The sequence below is a fragment of the Anser cygnoides genome, chromosome 3 (genome assembly GCF_040182565.1).
Source record: "Anser cygnoides isolate HZ-2024a breed goose chromosome 3, Taihu_goose_T2T_genome, whole genome shotgun sequence".
NCBI classification, from domain to species: domain Eukaryota; kingdom Metazoa; phylum Chordata; class Aves; order Anseriformes; family Anatidae; genus Anser; species Anser cygnoides.
In genome coordinates this window covers 19090770-19113945 of record NC_089875.1, presented here as the reverse complement: position 1 = coordinate 19113945, position 23176 = coordinate 19090770, and the positions used below count along the sequence as shown (strand labels likewise).

Below are 23176 nucleotides of genomic sequence, written 5' to 3'. Positions count from 1 at the left end.
CGGAAAACCTGCACGACTACAACACATTCTAGCAGGCTGCTGCTGAATATATAATATTTTCTTTGTAATACTGTTGATAGTAAAATCAAAATTACATAAAACATGATATCTTATTTACTGTCCAAATTAATGAAGAATGAAACAGGTTGGGAGGATTTTAGGACAACAGTTAGGCTCAGAGCTAGAAACAGAGCCCTGTTTCTATATAAACTCCATCAAAATCCATGGATCTCCAAAAGCATGTGAACTGACAGAACATAAAGGAATATAGTGGCCAAAAAAATTTACAATTCTCCAATGATTCTGTGCATAGCACTTCTTTTATTGTAATAAATAAAAAAATTATGACTGCATGTTAGATTTTCAAGAAAACATTAGAACTTACTAACGATACAGATTCAAAAGCACAAAGCAATAAAAACCAAATAAACAAAATCTATCGATGTACAGTTGTTTACCTTTAGGGCATAAGTATTACCAGAACTTCAATAACAAAATGAAAACATATTTTCAGTGAGAAAGATTTCACAGAAAATCAACATGTTTTTTCATATTACCTTTTTTTTTGCAAGTCTGTCAAAATACTTGAAAAATAAGTAACATTGACTATTAAAGAGATACTTTCATCTACAGCTTCCAAATCTTACTTATTAAGACTTAGTGGCATTCTTCCGTGTTGGAAGAACATTTGCTCTATTACATCTTAGTGGTTTTAAATCTTCAAAAAAGCAAAGACCAATCAAAATGAATTGTTATTTCAAAAATTGGACAATTCCATATTTTAACTGTAAAGCTCCAATCAGTAATGTTAATCACATAAATAGAAAGCTTATGTCAGTAAACACACTTTTATTAATCCAATTAAACTAGAGGGGCAAATTATAAAAGAAGGTGCAGATAGATCCAGGTTTATCAATAAATGCAGAAACTTATCAATAAATGCAAAACAGTTTAGAAAACAAAATTACATTCCTGAGATAGCAACAGCAAAAGTTTAAGTATCTGACCACCCTCCATCCTTCATTATCTTATGCACAAACTTATAGGTGCTCAAAAGGTTCAGAATACACAATTAATGAACTATGCTTGTCTCTCATACCACAACTAAGAATCTGAATTTCTATTCATTTTCATTTCTTACGTATGTAAGTGCAACACTCACTAAATAGTTTTCATCCTGGAATGCATAATGTAACGTTGTGATCCACTGGTTATCTCCATTCACTAATACATCTCTCTCTTCTCGAAAACATGCTGTCTGAAGGGGAGAAAAATAATTATTATAGGCTTTAAATAAAATAAACAAAAGCAAACACATTTTGCAGTCTGGCTATTTAATTTTTAACATCACATTTGGAAAACAAATTCTAATCTCTCTCTCAGTTAAAAAGTCATTTACTACAATCTCCAAACATGTCAAAATCTAAGAAAAATTAGGTATCAGAAGAGTCTACTTTCTTCAAATGTAAACAGTTGTACTTTTCTACATTGTTAAGGAAAGTTAACTTACAATTTTGTTCAGAATAGTGTCTAAAAGATAGTGTAAAAGAAAGAATAATAATTGTATGGGCTCTATTTAGACAACTGATAGAGAAAAACAGAGACCATAAACTCTTCCAACACACTCTGCTACCTCACAAGGATGGTTCATCAGTTTGAACCATGCTCAATCTCTCTTACATCCTATGAGACAGCTAAATCTGAAGTAAAATCAAGCCTTTTCACTTTTCCAATTTCACTTCCAAAAACAATAGCCATATACCAGACCCCTAACACGTCTATTGGTAGCTGTGAGATTTGGAAAGCGAAGAATGAAGAGTGATATAGCATTTGAGATTGAGCTATGCAGAAGAATACATTCAGTAGAAACAAAGCAGAAAATAACTCCCCCTCCTCTAATCAAATAAGCTGTAACAGGTCTTATTTTGGTGAATAAATCGAACAACCAAGGAAAAGAAATGTGGCATACTTTAATCACAGCATAATGCGTGAAATAAGCAGTGAAATTTGTGTAAATAACAAAAAAAAATACTTAAAAACAAATACTGTCAAAGGTTATTAAATGAAAAATAGACTTCGGGGTGGGAGAAGAGAGGAACATCTTCAAAGGGAAAAAAACTGTTTATGCTTCAGCTTGTTTTTTTTCCTTCCTTGTTTGTAAACTCTGCATATTTCAGAAAGAGATATTAAGAACTCTTGCTCTCACAAGGATAAATGAAATGACATGTAGATTCTCTACTTGTTATTACACAATTCAAGTATTAATTACTACACAGTTTATATAATTCCTGTTGTTTTTGCCATGATTTAATGTAAGAACAGGAGGCTGTGCGTTCCTTGAGCACTCTAAACACTCACCTCTGGACAACGTGCCTAGAGCAGACAGCAACAGCTATTACCACAGTAGATCACAGTTGAGACAGTAACAGCCAAGGAGTCTAAGTAAGTGGTATATGGGCTTTTCATTAATTCATGGCCAAAAAAAGATTGTATCAGTGGTTCCTGTAATTGCTATAACATAGTTCAATTACATAAATTCATGTTGTTGTTTTTTTTTGCTGTTATACTACTGCCAAATAGAAGTAAATTCTAGAATAGATGCAATTGCACTAGTCTAAACATGGCTTACATGTTCATACCAATACAACTGCACTAAGACATAGTGATTTAATGTAACTAATAAATGGACCTATTCTTAAAAGGAAGGTTGCATTTGTGTTCTCCCTTCAGAGCTCTCCTCAGAGCCACATGGCTAAGGACCTCCATCACAACTCCCAGGGCACTGGACAAAGCAGCACCTTCTCACAGAGGAAAGGAAGACAGACATGTAGCAAACTCATTTTATTCTTCTGTGGTCTCAGTGTATGTATCTCTGGGGTCTTATTCTTTTGGGAATATAACAAATTTGGCCTGACTGAAACCTTTATAAGTGGGGGGAAGATTGAACCGAAAGCCTTTTGTGCCCAATCCATGATCTCAACATTACACTTCATCTTCGTAAGGCACAGTCTTTCTAAATTGTTGGCAGAGACCTCCAGAGGTCATCTGATCCAACTAAGCCACTATCCATCATATTTGAGAGGTTGTGGTGGTTTTACTTGGGTGGGCGGCTAAGCTCCACAACTGCTCTCTCACTCCCCCTCCTCAAAGAGAAAGGGGGAGAAAAATATGATGCAAAGGGCTAAAGGGTTGAGATAAGGACAGGGAGATCACTCAACAATTATTGTAATGGGCAAAACAGACACAGAGTATGGAGACAGTAAGATTCATTGACTATTACTAACAAGCTAGAGCAGTGAGAAACACAAAGGAAAGATACCGAAAACGCCTTCCCCCCCATCCGCCCTCTTTTACCTCCTCCCCCCAAGCGGCGCAGGGGAACGAGGGAATGGGGGTTGTGGTCAGCCTATAGCGCTTAGTCTCCGCTGCTCCTTCTTGGTCACTCTAGTCCCCTGTGCTGTGGGGTCCCTCCCACGGGATGCAGTCCTTGCTGAACTGATCCTGTGGGGGCTGCCCACAGGCAGCAGCTCTTCAAGAACTGCTCCCACACGGCTCCGTACCACGGGGTCCATCCCCCAGGAGCAAACTGCTCCAGCACGGGTCCCCCATGGGCGGCAGCTCCCCCCAGACCCCCTGCTCCTGCGTGGGCTCCTCTCCACGGGCTGCAGCTCCGGCCCAGGGCCTGCTCCAGCAGGGGTCCTCCACAGGCCGCAGCTTCCGTCAGTGCAGGTCCACCTGCTCCACCGTGGTCTCCTCCATGGGCTGCAGCGTGGAACCCTGCTCCACCGTGGTACTCCATGGGCTGCAGGGGGACAGCCTGCTTCACCATGGTCCTCACCACAGGCCTCAGGGGACTTCTGCTCCGGCGCCTGGAACACCTCTCCCCCTTCTTCTTCACTGACCTTGGCACTTGCAAGGCTGTTCCTCACTCCTCTCACTCTCCCAGCTGCTGAGTGTGTGGCAGCATTTTTTTTCCCCTTTCTTAAATATGCTCTCACAGAGGCGCAAAACAACATCGCTTATTGGCTCAGCTCTGGTCAGCAGCAGGGCCCTTGCCTTACATGGGGCAGCTTCTAGATTCTTCTCACAGAAGCCACCCCTATGGCCCCCTGCTACCAAAACCTTGCCACATAAAACCACTACAGAAGTCGTGGCAGTCTGCTGAAGTTCCCATGGACTGGAAGAAGGGAAACATAACCACCATTTTAAAAAGGGGGGAAAAGGAAGACCCAGGGAACTACAGGCCAGTCAGTCTCACCTCTGTGCCAAGCAAGATCGTGAAGCAGATGCTCCAGGAAACTATGCTAAGGCACACGGGAAATAAGGGAAATATATGTTGACAGCCAATATGTTTTCACTAAGGGCAGATCATGCCTGACAAATCTGGTGGCCTTGTACAATGGGGTTACAGCACTGGTAGATAGGGGAAGGACAACAGACATATCATCTGCCTGGACTTGTGCAAAGCACTTGACACTGACCCACATTATACCCTTTTCTCTAAATTGGAGAGATACGGATTTTACAGATGGACCACTCAGTGGGTAAGGCTAGATGGTTGCTTCCAAGAGTTGTGGGTCAACAGCTCAATGTCCAAGTGGAGCTCCTCAGGAGTTGGTATTGGGACTGGAGCTATTTACCACCTTTGTTGGTGACATGGACAGTGGGATCAAGCGCACCTTCAGCAAGTTTGCTTATAACTCCAAGCTGTGTGGTGCAGTCCACACGCTGGAGGGAAAGGATGGCATCCAGACAGACCTTCACAGGCTTGAGAGGTGGGCCCATGCCAACATTATGAAGTTCAACAAGACCAAGTGCGAGGTCCTGCACCTGGGTCAGAGCAATCCCCAACACAAATACAAGCTGGGCAGAGAACGGATTGAAGGTAGCCCTGAGGCAGCCAAGATATTGCTTGCACCGTCCAAACTGAGGAAGAGACAATAGTCAAACAACTTTGTTGCTTTTAGTGAGTTTTAGTTTTAGGAGTCTACTTCAGACGGTTTGGTTTTTAGTATGCAAAGATTAAGAAGTTCAAATAAATTAGATACACGTTCAATTTAAAACAAATATACCAATTTTAATGTGCGGTGTTTTTTTTTATGTTTCTTTCCACAGGAATCCATGGAAAGGTACTGTGGATTCTATGAAAGGTGAAATCATATAATACAAGTAGGAACCCAAAGCAAAGCAGCACCAGCGAAAGAGTTTTTTCAGAACACAGAATGGACTTATGCTTTAGCAATGAACTTTCTGTCACAGATTTTTGCAAATGGGACATTTTTATGAAACACGCTCTCAAATTTGAAACTTTTATCTAATTTTTCAATCAAAAAATTGGACCTTGACTAAATTCCAAATGCTGACAAACTAATACACATGGTGAGTTAAAGCTTGGTAATTTCCTTATACCACAGAAAATATACTTGCTAAAGACTACTGAAATAAATACACTATAAGGTTGCTTGTATAGTACATAATTCTTTGCCAATTACAGAAACGGTGTACTGTACAAAACATTCAGCCCCACCTAAATCAAGTCACCGTGCCACTTAACCCCTCCCATGAACTGCTTTAAGCTTATTTTGATATTAATCTTCATATTGCCAGTAAGTACTGAAGCACCTCCTCAAGTGGAATATACACAGAGTCTTCTCATGGAAAAAGAAGTAACAATTCACTAGAGTAAGAGGGTATGTGATTATAGAAAAAAAATTTATCTTACTTCAGCTCTCTTCAGCATCTCCCACTTATTAAGTATCTTCATGGCAAAAACCTTATCTGCATTTTTCAGTTTTACTACTGCAACCTGGAAAAGATAAACAAAAGATAAACCTAAACATTAAAAGACATTATGTTTTCTTTTATGAAGCCTTGCAATTTTTTTTCTTCAGTGTTTTGGAAACAACTTTACTATCCATGCATGATACCATAGCATCACTATCCAGAAAGAGTATCATCACAGCAGTATGGGCTATTTATTCTGCAAAAGCTCCAAGTCTACTTTAAGCTTTCATTATGTATCACACTTTCACTACGCATCATTTTTCTAGGTGACTAGATGAACAATGGTATTTTCACACTATCACATTTCTTGCTCTATCATCTGCACGAAGCTATCACTGGCTGTATACTTGATATTCTTGGACTCATCCTTCCAGTATTACACAGTAATTTAAGTTATAGACCCACCAAGAAAAGACAACAACTTACTAGTCAGTTTCTAAAACCAAGAAACAACTCATTCTAGGTTCTAGACACAAATTATTACTGTAGATTTGCTGTGGGGTAATTTCTACTCTTTCAAAAAAATGCACTAAAATATATGGTAAAGTATTACTTCATATTTTTCCACTTGAAGTTCAATGAACCCTTTTATCATGCCTCTTGTCAGCGGCAGGGAAATGCTGAAACTCACATTTTCTAGAAAAGTAAACGTAAGGAAACACAAGCTCTACTCCCCTTCATTGTTTGTTAAACATGAGATACCGTAGGCCCATCTAATATTGCATTAGCAAAGCGTACTGATATAGTCTTTTTCTGAGAATATTATAGTTTTGCTGATTTATATGAAAAGCTAAGATGGAATATTTTTATGAAAGAGGAAGGGAAGAATTTTACATAAATATGTTTTCACAGTTCAGGATTCCCTGGGTACAGAAAGCTAAGTGTCTTAATCAAAGTGGCCATCAATAATCTGACACACACTCAGAGTTGCTGATCAAAATGAGACCGGACCACTGTATTACCATACCAGTTATGGAGAAGTTCAACTATTAATACAATACATTTTAATAACCATTCACCAACTAACCCATTCTGCCTCCTCCCTTTCAAATAATCTCTAAGGCTTACGGAGATGCATTTATTTCTGTGTGCACTCGGTTACAAACCAGCATGCTGTCACCCAGATTATCACCATCTTCATCCTGCAGGCCAGTGACAAAAAAAAAATACTAAGGTTGATTCCTACATTCCTTCTGCCTCGTTCATAATCAGTAAACTAGCCATGTGTGAAGACAAAGATAACAGAAAATACAAGATCAGACAGTTTGAAGAACGCGTAATGCAAACATCTTTCAGCCATCTTCAAATGTGTCATCAGCTGCAGCAGCTTCATACATATGGCAAAAGTACACGTTGAAGGATTGCAATACTCAGATGTCTAAACTTAAGCATATCTAAAAGTGTACCTCTTACTTAGCTATAGATTCCCAGACAAAGCAGCTGTCGCTTCCCATTTGTGCAGCAATACATTACTAGCCCTGCTGTTGATACTGCTGCCTTTGGGGTGAGGGGGAAGAATAAAAAAAGGAGAGAGACAGAAAGGTAGTAGATATATGTGTTTAACCCCGTTTACGAACCCAAATTTTTAGAGGTTGATTCATGCACAAAAACTGAGGCTAAAGTCCAGACCTTGGATCCCTCAAGGTACTTTAAAATTTGAAACACAAAAATATATTGTTTAGACTGTAATTTTCTTTCATAAATAACATCCACTATTCTATGCGTGGTATCCCAAGACCGAGCAACACAATTTTCCATAGAAGGAAATCCTCTGGGGTAATACATAACCCACAACGCAGATTTGAAACTTGAGTTTCCTTTTATTCTTCTAGTTAAATCTCTAACAAGCTGTATCTGTATTGGGGTTTTTAAATGAGAAACGGTGGGAGGAGAAAACCTTAACACTGAACCTAGTCAGCATTCAAATTGTGTCATAGCTTGGATGACAGGGACAGCTTCTTCATAATGCAGTCTGGGACATGAAGCTACTGTGTAATTCTGCCTTAAGCACTTTTAAGGATTTTGCCATTGTTGTGGACAAAAATAAAAAAGCTGGCCATAGAGCTGGCTGGATTGCTGTTGTTGAGTGAAGTTTTACCAATCCCACCAGTACCATTGGAGGACAGGCAGCCAGACGTGTGAGCAGAACACGGTATTTCTACTCCAACTTCAGGGCTTCATTTGTTGCCCTTAGCATGCTCAGTAAAAGGCCATTTTTTTTGTTTGGTCTTGTTTTCTTTGGTTGTTGTTGGGGTGTGTTTTTATTTGCCCCCCCCTTGATTTCTTATGACATGCGCTAATTGCACAGCTGCCTAATTTTCCAGTCTCTTATACAGCATTTACTTGGACACAGCTGAAAGAGATACAGCACTGCCTTTGGTTAACAGCTGGAGAGTAGGCTTTGTAATAATTGAGGGCTTGGTGCTTTCTGTGAATGTCTACCAGAACTGAAGAGTGACTAAAGAACAAAAATAGACTCGTGTTTACCAGCTGCATTTACAATCAGGAGCAGCCGTTTAGTCTGTCAAAGGCATTCATGTTATTCCATATCCATCCATATTCCACACCACCCCCACCCACCCAACACACACAAGACCACAATGAAAACAGCATCATTTTCCTGCAATCACAGCATCTTTCTGTGTGTCTCAGGGCTTCGTGGAATTAAATTCTACAATGCTTATTTCAGGATTTGACTGTGAAACAAACACCAGACACTTCAGCAATGAACAATCTGAGGTGGTTTCTAATTGTAACAAAAAATTCTCAAACGTGATTACAGAGCCAGGCAGTGTTTACATATACATACACACACATCTACATGCTATGTGTATGAATGCTCAAGTACACCGAGTGCTGTTTTTATGTTCTCCCTTCCCCAGTGAAATTGTCAAGACAGAAGAAAGGATGATCATTCCTAAGTAGTTATCCTGAAGTGCCTTGCTACTGGAATTTATTAAGATTGGACACAAATTTTTCTTTGTTGTGGTGTTTTTGTTTGTTTGTTGCTTTTTTAAAATTATATTTTCCTGTGAGCAGCTCAACAAAAATTACTGGTATGTGTTGATGTAAACATTTTGGTTGAGTCAGATGCTTTTTCCTCATTCTTCCAACAGTTCTCTGTATTTCTCACAGGGGGAAAGATGAAAAAGATGGGAAAGACAGGGAAGAAAAGGGGAAAAAAAGGCCAATATTGCTTTTTCAAAAGTAGCCAGCCCAACAGAAACAAGCACCGAATTTCAAAGTAACATACAGTGAACTAACAGCCTCTTATCTGTCAAATAACTAACGCAATCTGAGCACAACACTGCTTTGGCTTTTCTTATAAAGTCTTAGCTCTTATGACCAACCTCTGGATTGAAGGGGGTGGGGGGGATGTTATTGTTCATACCTAGATGCCAAAATTTAGGAATGACTAGTTCTCAAAGCTAGGATAATCCTCCTCCCAAGGAAAACATTTGTGTTTTCTAAAGGCAGCACTCTTTAAATTTTAAATAAGTACGTGTATGCGTGGAGAGGGAAGGGAAAAGGAAGCATTCTCAGAGTGACAGCAAGCAGGCTATGGACTTCAAGGGAAAAGGAAAACCAAGAACCTCTTACAGTTATAAGCAATACTTGAACTATTTTTTGCCTACATCAAACTTGCATAAACAAAAAGGGAAATATTTATTAACTATGCAAATTAAAAAAAAAAAACGAGGAGTGTAAAATCAAAATCAAAACAAGTCTGAGACTATGCCAATGAAAACTTGCACTAAAACTTCGTAGTCTATGGAATTTCAGAATTATGCTGCTTCAGGAGATGAGAATTAATCTTCCCAGAAACCTAGAGAAGCTTTGGTCTCGTTTACAGTTTCCTGGAAAGAAACCATCTTCTGCTTAATCTGTCTCAGCAAACTACTATCACCTACTGAATAATAACAAGTATTTTGCAGCTTAATATCATTATGGTGCTTGGTGGCTAAAGTAGCAGCAAAATTTGGAAGTCCTTTTAAAAATCTTGTTTATATGCTTACTAGTTATTTGGAAAGAAAACTAGTAGTTTCATACATAATTTGTTTTCCTAGACAAATATTTAAGTAGGACTTTAAACCTGTATTTAAACTAGTCAGTAGATTTAATATATATGCTTGCAAATATTTTAAAAGTCCTACTTTAAGAACGCATAAAGTCAAATATTTTCATTGAAAGAATTTAAGTTTTCCCCTTACTGAAGATTTTGATGATTAAGTGGTCATGCTGTCTTTCTCAGGTAGGGCATTACAAAGAAATATTGTTCCTAAAAGAGAACTACCATGTTGTGTGGACGGTCCCCAGAAGAGGATGGGGAAAGTTATGCTCTCACTATCCATGGTATGATTCATCGCAAAGAAGCCTCCTTAGAAAGCACTACAAGGGTGGGTGGGTGTTGGAATTAGCTGCTGCGGAGTTTGATGCTGATTCAGCAGACTAAAATGACTTCTTTTAAAAAGTGTAATATGAGGCAGGTTTCATGCATGATTCTTCTGACAAGAAAGTACTCACACAGTGATTTTTCTTACATCCTATATGATTTGTGCATGAACTGAGCTGCAGCTACTATGGCAACATTGAGAAAGTCACTGATTTATGCAGAAACATTTGCATCAAGACGGTGAATGCAGCATTTTCTTTGCGGCAAAGGTTAAGGCTGAAGATCGATTATCCACAAGTGGATACTACATTACAGTAAAAATTCCTGTTCCTTAAGTACTTACCTACAGAACTTTGTTCTTCCATAATCAGACTTTACTAGCCTAATTTTTCACATTAAGCAAATACGTAAGCAAACCTGAAAACTCTTCCTCATCTGCCATCAAAGCCCCCAGAGATGCTCTTATATCAATGAAAACATAACAGTCTGAAAAACATTTCCCGTTACAAAAGAAATGAAGACATTGCTCATAATCTCTTCCTTGTACTTTGGATTTCAGCGCTCAGATCTTTTTTTGAGGCAATAAAGAATAACTTCTGCAGAAGCTTTGAATATTATTCCCATTTGTAACACATTTGGCCATTAAAAAATTCTAGGCATCATTACACATTATGTGGGTCCTTCTGTATAAATAGTGACTTAAGTGAAGAACAAAGCATGTTCTTAATATAACTTAAGAAGTGGGGCAGAAAGCTAGGGTTTATTCATTCGAGTTTCCCCAGCCCAGTATATTCTGAAATCCCCAGTGGCCATAAAACTTCGTGGTGAACAGCCTTGCTTGAAACTTGAAATAAAAGATGGTTTAATCAGAAGTAGCAAAAAAATTTTATAGTTTGACAGTAGTAGGTGACAACTAAAACAGAAACTAACATTTGGTAAAATCCTTGCAAGAAATATAGGGAAAAAAATTCAAATATTAATTTTAGGAAACAAAGCAACAAGAATAGAGATATTTCTCTGTGTTCATAGTATGTCAGTATCAGTATCTGGCAATTTAAGTTATTGAAAACTACTTTCAGACAATTCAGTTATTAGGAAGATTGGAAAAGACTACACCATCAGTAACTCAGCGGTCTCTATCTGCTGACTCAAAGAACTATAGTTGAGCAAATGACTTATCAGATGGCTGAAATATGGTCTTTTAGCCCACGTGAACTTGCCTCTTTGAAAAGTTAAGAGATTAAAAAGAGCTGCAAAGGGCTGCCAGAGAAGATATAAAACAAAATATACTTGCATCAAGTATTAGGTTGGCCTAAAATATCCCTTCTGCCTGAATAATGTAAAACATACACATTGGTATGTGGCTATTAACTGTCTCTCCTCAGTGAGGCAGATCAGCAAGTATATTCAAATCCTTCCTTTTGCCTTTTTCACACACATACCTCACCAAAGGCTCCTCGACCAATCACTTTCAGGATCTCAAAGTCTTCTTTATGTAGTCGCATCTGTTTCACTTTAGATGTAAACGGTTTTGCTGAAACAAGGAAAATATCAACCATTAAAAAACAAAAAAATGAAACATAAAATAGGTGTAAACAGAGTCCTGAAAACAACAGACCATTTTGCTTATATACCTATATTCTCTAATGTAATGTAACAAAGTTTAAAGCTGGAAATAATAGCCAGTAGAACTATGACGAAACTGCTGTGAGAGAAAACTGGATTTTGCCTTTAAGGAAAAGGAAAAAAAAAAAAAAATAACAGTCCAACGATAGTCTTTCGAGATCATAGACATCCACTGCATTTGTGTTTTATGTGATCTGTGATCGCAAAAGGAAAGGATAATATAATGAAGAGTTCACTTTGGACCGTTGGACAATATGAATTTCTCTGCCAAACAGCTAAACTCTATTGCATTTGATATAAAATTAAAATGCTGATGAAAGATGACCAGAAGGATAATACTGTCCTCATTTATGCATCATGCAGTATTTTTTATAGACCACTTCTTCAAGAGAGAGGACACTTATGAGTTAATTCTTTGCTACTGGAAGCAAGAACTCACAGGACATTATTAACACATTCAATGGAAAATACCCTACCTGTATAAAGTGGGTTTATCAAAAGAACCCAAAATAAAAAAGAACCTGTCCTCCCTTCATCCCCTCCCTAAATCCAACACTCCCATCCCCCAAAAAAAGAAGAACAAAACAAAAAAACAGAGTGTGGGAGGGGAACAACAACAACTGGACTTTAATTTTTTTATGCTCCATTACAAGAATAGCATAAAAAAATTAAGAAATACAAACCACCGCATTTGAAGTTTGTATTTCCAAGGTTTGAGGGGGGGGGGGGGGGGAAGAGAATTAAACACACAACATTCAACTTAATTCTCATGTTAAGAGATGATATAGGAATTACATAACACCAGGCTGGATGTTCTCATCCAAACGGAATGATACATTGTCAAGTCAAAGATTTAATACTTATTATGTTTCAGACAAAAGAAGTTCTTTATAGTTATTGTGCCTATAAGCAATAGCATTCTTTTCCCCAACATTTTGTTTCTCTGAAGCACGAAGGGTTTAGTACTTCTCTCTTACTCTTGCAAACAATTCCACTACAGTAAATACACGACTTCATGAGGTTGACTTACTAAATTTATATTCTTAAACTTAGAGATTTAGACTACTTTAAAATAAAGCAAAGACAGTATATATATATACGTATATGTGTGTATATATATATACATATACATATATATATATATATATATCAATTTAGCACTGTTTGTGTCCATATACAAGTTGAAAACAGAATTTAACTCAAAAAACTCATTACCTTGCCAGAGTCCATGAACTGAAAGATCAAGTACCCAGTTTGTCATGGTAGGTTTGAAATGACATGACAAGGAAAAAATTGTAGGCTGAACTATTTACAAATAAACCCTCTCCATAGTCAGCTAATGAATTTGGAAATAAGGTTTTTTTTGATTATCATACAATTTGACTGTACAAGCCATTGATAACAACAATTGATATTTTTGCCCTGAAAAGTAACAGATTTTTTTTGAGTTTTCATATCAGACTTAACTTGTTCAATTTTTCTAAGATTCTTCAGATGCAAGGAATCTAGCATGAGTTACATTTGTTATAACTCTAAGAACATCAGCTTTTGCCTAAATAAATAAACAGACAGGTAGGTTTTAGGTCCAAATAGTAATGATGTAGCCACAAGACACTGAGATTTGCACTTATTTTAGTAATATTTTTACCTTTAATTTATACTCGTTTTATTCAAAATATTTAATTGTACAATTAAAGTGCAGGGTATTCTTTTAAAATGTAATTCAACTGAAGTATTTTTCTCAAGCTGAGATCCCAAACTTTCAACCAACCTTTTAAAACTTAAAAAAAAACAAACTTTTTTTTTAAAAAAAGTAAAAAAAAAGTCTTGCAATAAGCAAAATAAGTGACAGCAAAATGTAGTGCCTTACTGGGACAGCAAAAGCTGTGCTGTTCCAAGTGATTCAATACAAATATTAACACTACTGATGTATATAACTGAGCAAATTAGAACATTCTATTCAAGTCTTTTAACTTGAAAAACAACTGATTGAAAACAAACATGTAGTTCTTGACTTCAACTTTTTTTTTTGACCATTACAGGCCTGGATAGCATACAAGACAAAATATCTTGTTAACAAGCAACAGCATAGCTATGTAAACCACAAAACTCTTCCTCACTTTATATTGTAAGGAAAGGCCTGTCATTCTTTAATTATTACATTTTGGATTCTTCCAGGGTTCCCATAGGGACACTGGAAAAATAAACATCATTAAAACTACTTCAGTAAAATACAACAGACAAGAATACATTTGGATACAGTTTAATGATTTGTAGCATCGGTGTTAGTGGAAATGTTAGTAAACCCTAACATACATATATTTTAATCATCTGTAGCAACAGAAACGTCAATGTATAGTCAAGCAGTACTATGATGAAAGATATAGTCCAAGAAAAGAAAAGAAAGAGAAAAAAAGAACTGCTCTCAGAATGTACTCTAAATAGCTCGTTCCAAAACAAAAAAGAAAGGTCAATTTGCTTTTATCATCTATGTTGTTTGTCTGCTCTACAAACATCTGCTGTTCTTGTGGCAACAGCCATCTCTTGTACGGAAAGTTTGGCCTAGGCAAGGGTCTTGGAAGGCAGATCTTCAGACAGCAATTTCATACTTCAGGCTTTCCAGACTATGAGGTTCACAGGCAACTGATTTGGCAACACCACATGAAGACAGCAAACCTCCAGGCCAGAAAACGGTTTTCAAAATGCAATATGCTCAAAGGGGCCCCTGCAACGCCGTTCTATTAAATTATACAGGTACACAACACCCCAACCCCGATTAACTTCCCCTTTCCGTTAACAGATTCATAATGAAGGTAACAGTTAGAAAATAATGCTCTTTTTCAGAAAGAGCTGCAGTTTCCTTGACTGGTGATAGCGCCTGTCTGCAGCATTTTGAGGGCACTTATTATTAGCCTTACTTACAGTATATTTAATACCAAGGGATTTAATTTTTAAACTCCTGGAGATAACAGTCCATCTCTCCTGAAGAGGTGACAGGGAGGACAGTGACACAGCTGACAACCCAATACAGTTTAGTATTCTGATTATAAATATGAATGATATCAAACATGGGAAAAAAAAAAAAGAGCAGTATTGGTGCCTCACATGAAATTCTGGTCTTATGCTCCTGGCTTGCTCTCTTTCTCTCTCTTACCCTCCAGTTCTCTGTTTTGCCTGCAGAGCTGGCCCTGAAATTCAGATTCGTCAGGGCTAACCTGCTGGCTAGGCGGAAGAAATTAGAGGCTGAGCTCCTTCTCCCCCCCTCACTACAGGGAACTGCAGAGAACTAGAGCTGCTGTATGCACAGGGTTAAATTCAATCAAAGTGAGATGAGGATCAAAAACTGCTTAAAGAAAGCATCTGCAGGCTTAGAGCAGCAATTTAAAATGCACGCCCACAATTGATTTAAAAATAAAACAAAACAGAACAGGAAAATATTAAGGAATTCGAAAATCTTTTTGGTGTCTCACTGTTGCCATTAGCTGCTTTATGGGTGGCTCTATCTTCTCACGGCAGATCTCAGTAAAGTATCCATGTCTTACTTCCCAAAGGAATTATAAAACATGCTTCCTTGGTGAGCACACAGCAAAACCAGGTTTCTACGCACTGCTCCGTTCAACACCGAATACTGCATCAGTCCAAAGATTCAGAAACTAAAAGCTGTATCCACCACAACTGTTAAAACCAATGGTGAAAGTTCATTGCAAAAGAAACAGGGAATTGAAAAGGAAAACAGCGTACGTCCATCAGCTAGTTTTCCATCTCAAGAGAAAAACCTTTTCCTTCATCAGTTAAAAATAATTATAAATCATATGAAAGATTCACAGAATGGCTTGGGTTGGAAGGGACTTTAAAGATCACCTAGTTCCAACATCTCTGACACCTCCCACACCTCCCACCAGATCAGGTTGCCCAAGGCCCCATCCAGCCTGGCCTTGAACACATCCAGGGATGGGGCATCCACAGCTTCTCTGGGCAACCTGTGCCACTGCCTCACCACCCTCTGAGTGAAGAATTTCCTCCTAACAACTAATTTAAATCTCCCCTCTTTTAGTTTAAAACCATTCCCCTTGTCCTGTCATTATCTGCCTGAAAAATGCCACTCTCTATCTTTTTTATAAGCCCCCTCTTAAGTATTGAAAGGCTGCGATGGGGTCTCACCAGAGCCTTCTCTTCTCCAGGCTGAACACCCCCAGCTCTCTCAGCCTTCTTCATAGGAGAGGTGCTCCAGCCCTCTGATCATCTTAGCAGACCATCTGTGGACCTGCTCCAACAGCCCCACGTCCTTCTTGTGCTGGGGGCCCCAGACCTGGACAAGAGCTCCAGGTGCAAGCCCCACAAGGGCAGAGCAGTGGGGGACAATCCCCTCCCTTCCCTGCTGGTCACACCTCTGTTGATGCAGCCCAGGATGCAGTTGGCTTCCTGGGCTGCGAGTACACACTGCTGGCTCATGTCAAGATTTTTGTCCATCAGACCAGAACCCCCAAGTCCTTCTCTGCAGGGCTGCTCTCAACGAGTTCTTCTCCCAGTCTATACTCATGTCTGGGATTGCCCTGACCCATATGTCCATCACCTTGCACTTGGCTTTGTAGAACCTCATTAGGTTCACGTGGGCCCACTTGAAAAAAATAATATAAGAATACACACAGAGCTTTCCCTTGCAAAGGAAAAAAAACACTTGATCTAAGAAGCTGTCACTCATACTACCAAAAGTTTCTGCAATTCCTACTAACACCGTCCTCGCAAACACAAACAAAACAAACAAGAAGAAAGCAAAATACAATACACTGATGGACATGTTTTTAAAGGCATTCTGCAGTTTTGAAATTTCTGCTAAATTCATGAAAGTAACTTAACAAGTGTTTTTATTTTACAGGTTCAGTCCAAATCCAAATCCAAACTATTTTCAACTGGCTTTTATCCACTGTGATTATGAAATGTGTACATAGCATTTCTGAGTTAAGACAGACCACAAATAGATGTTTCAAAAATCTCCAGAAAAGAGGTGTGAGAGAATGTTCCTCCCAAAATAAACATTACTACTGAAAAAAAAGTAGAAATAATTGGCAGTCATCAAGACAAAGGTGTTTAAAGACTAACTTAGTGGAAAAGAGACAAAAGTCTCCTTTTATCTCTACCCACCTAATATTGGCAAAACAGCACAAGAAAGCTTTCTTGCAGTTTCTTGTCTATTTGGAGGAAACCAGGGACAAAACACGGTAGTCAACAGCGATAACAGCTGAACATTATTTAAGGCAAAGTAAAAAAATTAAGCCACAAATACCCTTTTCAGTTTCAGCAGTTAAGATTCAGTTTTCATTCAGAACATTTTTAACATGTTTTCCTGATGAACAATTAATTGCCAACATCTGTCTGTACAGTTTAAGAATCTGTTGTTTTCCAAAAATCAGAAGTACGTCCACAAATTCCTTTACAGTTGTACATGCAGACACAATATTTTGAATCCTATTTATCCTGGGTAAAAATAATAATAATAATAATAATAATCTGTTCTCATCTAGGTCAACTGGAGACCATCCAACCATTTTTGGCTACAGCTACGACAAAAGATCCTTCAACGCAAATTGTAAAATCAGAGATGGAAGTAAAATATCTTTCCCAAACGTAGAAGATAGTTCTGTTCCACCCCCCAAGACTCAGATAAAAAGTAATACCTGCATTCATTAAACACTCACTGCAGATCTGGGCAACACTTCCACACTACACCAAAATATGGCTATTATTTTTAATGTCACCATTCTTTCTCATCACAAGAGTTTCAGTGAACCACCCTATATTTTAATATTGTTATACTACAGAAAAAATGAAATGTTGAACTTTAATTCATCCTGCTATGTAATTCTGATGCAATTCTTCTAGCACTGTCAGTAAAATCTTTACCATTGGACTCCTGTTTCACCTAGTAAAGTGTGGTGGAAATGCTCTAGGAGGAAAACAAGAGTAGACCAAAAAAATAAATAAATTGCGACATTTAAAAAATCTGAAGGGCTAACAAAAGAGAAAAAAGGTGGTCTTATGCTTAAAAAGCTGAATGCTGCTTAGATTCCATCCTTCATGCTGTCACAGAGCTGGAACCAAGACAACAAAAATCACATTTCTGACAGACAAGATCAAACTTTGCATTCCTTTTTATTTCACATACAACTCAAAATGCCGTTATTTGACTGCCAAAAACACTGGATGCTTGCACTATGTTTAGAATTAACTAAAATTTATCAGGCCTGTGTTTAGAATTACTAAATGTTCTGAAGAATCAAAATATATTCTTTTTTGATACCTGTTTAAGTAAAACTCAGTCTCTCAGGGCCTTAATTTTATCACATAAAATCAAGATGTTGCCATTTGATCTGATTCCACTCTTAAAAAAATATCTTACTGTTTGTGAAAGATTACGTGCTGACGACTATCAGAGACAAACGTGGATATTATGCAAGAAACAAAGCATGCAACCACACAGCAAATTTTTAGAAGGGGGAAAAAACAAAGGAAAGAATGACCACCTGTCAAGTAACAGCTCTCCCTTCTGAAGAACACATATTTGGTAACCACAGACTGTAAAACATCCTCTCAGGGGAGCTGTGGAGGCATCATTAATTCTGCTATTTCCTTTGCTCTGTATGCATGGTTTTCCATCCTTAATACATGATTTAAATATTCCCCTCATCTGAAAATAATAATAATAACCTTTAGAAGTTCTGCCGCATACCATAATAAGATGAGTGTTTCACCACAATAAAGCTAGTGACTTTGGTCCTCCAAACGCAGGCATCTAACACTTACTTGTCACCACGTAAAGGACCAGTGCTGCCAGCTATCATTCACACCATGGATCAGCACTAAAGAAGCCCCCTGCTCAGTGTCCAAGGTATTTCACAGCACTGTAGGAGTCTCCTGTTCCATTTCTGAAGCTAGAAAAATAAAAATTGTAAAGATTTTCCTCAAACATATCTAATATAGCAACGTGAGTTAGACTACCTTCTCTCGCCTCTCACAAATAGGTGATCCAGTTCCACCTCTTCCCTCCTGCGGCTCTTCATCCCAGTGCTTTCCTTCTCAGCTGTTCAGTCCTAACTTCTACCACAAAAATAACCGTCCAGTATCACTCTGCTTTGTCCCCAAGTACTTTTGCCACATCACCTGATGGTTTCTCCCACAGCCACCTCAGTTTTGTCCACATCTGTACCTCACGCACTTCTTAAATCCATCTGCTCGTAGCTGTCTCTATTTACTATCACATCCTTATCTCCCTGTCCTGCCAGTCACAGAAGCCTCCATCTAGGCCTAATTCTTTCTCTTTCTTTTCTCACTTACTGCTAGCTTTCTGATCTCCTGCTTTTTCTTCCAAACTCTGGTGTGTCTATCTGAAGTCTCTGTCACCAAAGTCCCATTTATCTTTGGCAATGAACACTTGCCACCGCCCTCTCACAAATTCCCTGAGGTATTTCCTTTCTCCTTTTACCACCACAAGTAGTCTTGAGGCCTTGCTCCAACTGATCTTTTGTTAAATTGCAGGTGACTAACAACAGGTACTTGAGCTACACAACATGTCTGCCTTCCTTTTACAATTTTAATTAAAAGACTGTTTTTACAGTTATCTATATAAATCAAATATACTTAAGTCAGACATTTGATTTTTTGCTGATACCGAGAGTTTCGTTACATCTTATGTAACAAACCTTGTTCATTTTCATTTTTAAGAAAGAAAAAGCTGTAAAAACTCAAACTGAAAACCACTTTAATCTCTTCTAGTTCAAGGTTCTGCTCTAAAGCTTGTGAGGAGTAGGGGCGAGCAGACCCTCCACAAACCCTCCTCCTCTAAAATGACTCAATTTGTGTAGCTATATATTTTTAGCATATACTTAACACTTCCAACTTGTGCTCAGTGTGTGAGATTTGGCAGGTGTGTATTTTGACATGAATCATTTGAGTCCTGTCTCTCACTCCTCCCTCATGGTGCTTTTACCCCAAAATATTCACTGCACGTTATTGCAGACTTTTCCTAGCAAATTGCAAGGGCCTCAGAACAGAAAGCGAGTAATGCAGCTGGAATAGCAGGCAAACTCTTCTACAGGAGGTCACAGGCAAGCACCCACCATACGAACTGATATATCACGTAACAAAATACCTTGTTTCCTCTTCAATACTATACAGCATATTTCACTGATACTGTTATTCATATTTGCATTGAATATGCATTGTTCTTGAGAGTCCCAGTCACAACTGGGGAACTCTTGGCAATGAATACCACACAAATGCATACAGCTACAATCCTTGTTCTGCCTTTATGGACAACACATCTGAAACGGAAGTTTTTATATGCATTTCTGATCTATACCTCACAACAAACTGAAGTTCAGACATTAAAAGTTTAAAACATATAAAAGCAAGAATTCCTCTGATGTATCTTATGTGAAATGGAAATATTACAAAGTAAGCGCAATAGGAACTTAATATTGTGAGAAGGAATTTTGCCAAGATTAAAATAATACACATATTATGGCTACATGTTTATTATTTCTTTAGAAGTTACCGCTTGTTGTTAATAGAGATACTGAGTTTTGAACACTGCCTGCATTAGTTTTACACTGTCCTATGGGCTTTTTTTCAGTAAAAATAAGAAATATAGGAAGGCATAGGAAAGCAGTACAACTATGTTATTACTAAAAATTAAGATAAGTAAAAAAGAAGGATCAAACATATATTTGGAATCAGTTATATCTGAAGAAAGAGTACCCTTCCACATAAATGTCAAACAGAGTTTGTTATTTTTAAACCATTCTTGACAAACAGTCAAGTCCTAGGTCAAACATAGATTACTTCCATAACAACACACTGCAGTCCCTAACAACTAAGGAAAACTTTACAACTTGATCTTTTTTACTCTCCTCTCCAAACACTGATTTTTTTTTTTTTTCTGATCTCAAATCCTTAGAAAAGAATAGCAATACCTGTTAATAATGGCCAGGAGTTTTAAGATTGTTAAAAGTTGTTAGTACACATTTACTGAGAATGTTCAGAAGGAAAAAACCAAACAAATACTAATAATAATTAAAAAAAAACACTATTAGTTTTAGCTTGGCTTCACAGAAAAAAAAAATAAAAAAAACTTAATTTGTTTCTCTTTTTCTAATTCCCTAGTTATATCCTAGGAAATAAAACTGATTATTGAAACTAACCGTAATATTCCGAGGACTACAAACATAAGGAGAAAAAAATGCAACATTAATACATAACACATGCACGAAAATTCAAAATGTGTTTTCCCATTATCTATTCAGAAAACAAATCTATTCAATGGTTCATACTTATCCATACCTTGCCAACTTTCCTCTACTCTACAATACAGAAACTCCTTTCCACCTAAACTTTCTGTATTTCTCATAAAAAGATAGCATTCAACTGATTGTGTTTCTTATTGTGTAGATGATTTTTTTTAATTTCTTTGAGATAAACTAAACATATTTAAATACTTTTCCATTTCTGGAGAGTCAGAATTCAATCCAGAAGTACTACTTGCCGTAAACAACTTTAGCAATATTCATTCTGAGGAAATGGGCTGCTTATCTAACTGCTTAAGTGGAAAGGACTCTTCAGTACAACAATGTATTTTGGGATTGCTTTTTTGTTATTTTTTCAAGTAATGATAGCACATAAAAAATTTTCATACAGAAGCAAAAAAAAGGATGGGTGGTATTTGCAATAGCCATTGTGGACATTTATTTGTTTTTTACAGCTAGTCCATGAGAAAGAGACCAGAACTGCAGAACTCAGTTGTTCAGACATGAGGTAGTATTCAGAGATATTTTTCATCCCCTAGATTTATAACTGCTCTCAGACTAGATTTGTTTTTAAATTAATAATTTTGTTGGTGATGATGCTTAGTCAGAAGAATCTTTTTGTTTACACATAGAAGATAAAAATCTTATCTTTACACATAAAAATACTTCAATCACTGTCAGGAGAGTGACACAGATGACAGAAACAAAGCTGCCACGTTCCCATGGCATGTCTTAATCCGTGTCTCCTCATACCTCCAACCTATCACCTGACTTGCACCAAGCATGACTATGCAGATGTTTCAAAAGCAATTCATTTGTTGCATGCTCTGCAAAAGCCGATGAGTGGCAGAAGAGACTAAGCCCACGCAGCCTCCAACTCTTTCCTTTTGCTTCTTAGATGCAGGAAAGCCTCTCTGGATCCAGAGGCATGGGAGTAAACACCCACCTGTACAGGTGTTATAAGTACAACAAAACCTTTAATTTGGGGATTCCAGATCAGCCACAAGGCACAACTGACAGGAACTCAAGGTGTTGTGTTTTTTTTTTTAGCCATTTCTGCTCATGAAATTACCTTTGGAGGTCTGTTGTCTACTGCAATGGGTTTTTAAGATGTCTTGAGCCCAGATCATGAGAGAAACGCAGACATTTAACTTCCACTGATATCAACAGAACATGTGTGTGACTACTCAACTCTGTCAAACCTGATGTAAACTGCCAGCTTCAGAGAAGACAAAACTACAGAGTAGTAAAATTTGTTTGCATACACAAGGATTCATTAAAAAAGAGCAAATGGAAGTTGGGTGGGAATGTTGATCTGCTTGAGGGTAGAAAGGCTTTGCAGAGAGATCTGGATAGGCTGGATTGATGGGCCAAGTCACATTGCATGACACACAGCAAGGCTAAATGCCAGGTGCTGCACTTGAGTTATAATAACCCCATGCAGTGGTATGTGTTTGATGAAGTGTCTGACAGCTGTCACACAGAAAAGGACATGAGAGTGCTGGTCAAGAGGCAGATGAGTATGAGCTGGCAGTGAGCCCAGGTGGTCAAGAAGGTCAATGGCATCCTGACCTGTATCAGAAGTAGTGTGGTCATCAGGACTAGGGAAGTGATTGTCCTCTGTACTTGGCCGTGGTGAGATCACACCTTGCACACTGTGCTCAGCTTTGGGCCCCTCACTACAAGAAGGACAACGAGGCCCTGGAGCATGTCCAGAGAAGGGCCACGAAGCTGGTGAAGGGCCTGGAGCACAAGTCCTGTAAGGAGCGGCTGAGGGAACTGGGGTTGTTTAGCCTGGAGAAGAGGCTCAGAGGAGACCTTATTGCTCTCTGCAACTACCTGAAAGGAAGGTGTGGGGAGCTGGGGGTCAGCCTCTATATTGAACTATAAACTCAATAGGTGAAATTAAAGCCAGGAAGATTCACTAAAATACTGGCGGGTGGAGGATGGGGGGGAGGAAATCTAGCTTTATGGACAACTGAATAGTGGAACAAGATACACACTGTAAGTTGTACAATTCAGATCTCTTAAGGCTTTTAAGAATTGGTAACACCTATACTATGAACATGAAAAA

The 23176-nt window shown here is 38.1% G+C and overlaps 1 protein-coding gene across 9 annotated transcripts in view; it reads right to left on the bottom strand.

Moving 5' to 3' along the window:
• CDC42BPA (CDC42 binding protein kinase alpha) overlaps positions 1-23176 on the bottom strand; it is a 162012-nt gene that overhangs the window by 105581 nt on the left and 33255 nt on the right. For all 9 annotated transcript variants that reach the window (XM_066993616.1, XM_066993625.1, XM_066993617.1 and 6 more), the window contains exons 3-5: positions 11620-11711; positions 5723-5806; positions 1163-1258 (exon numbers count right to left, since the gene is read on the bottom strand). In XM_066993616.1, coding sequence (XP_066849717.1) covers positions 1163-1258; positions 5723-5806; positions 11620-11711 — 272 coding nt within the window. The remainder of the gene's footprint in view (positions 1-1162; positions 1259-5722; positions 5807-11619; positions 11712-23176) is intronic.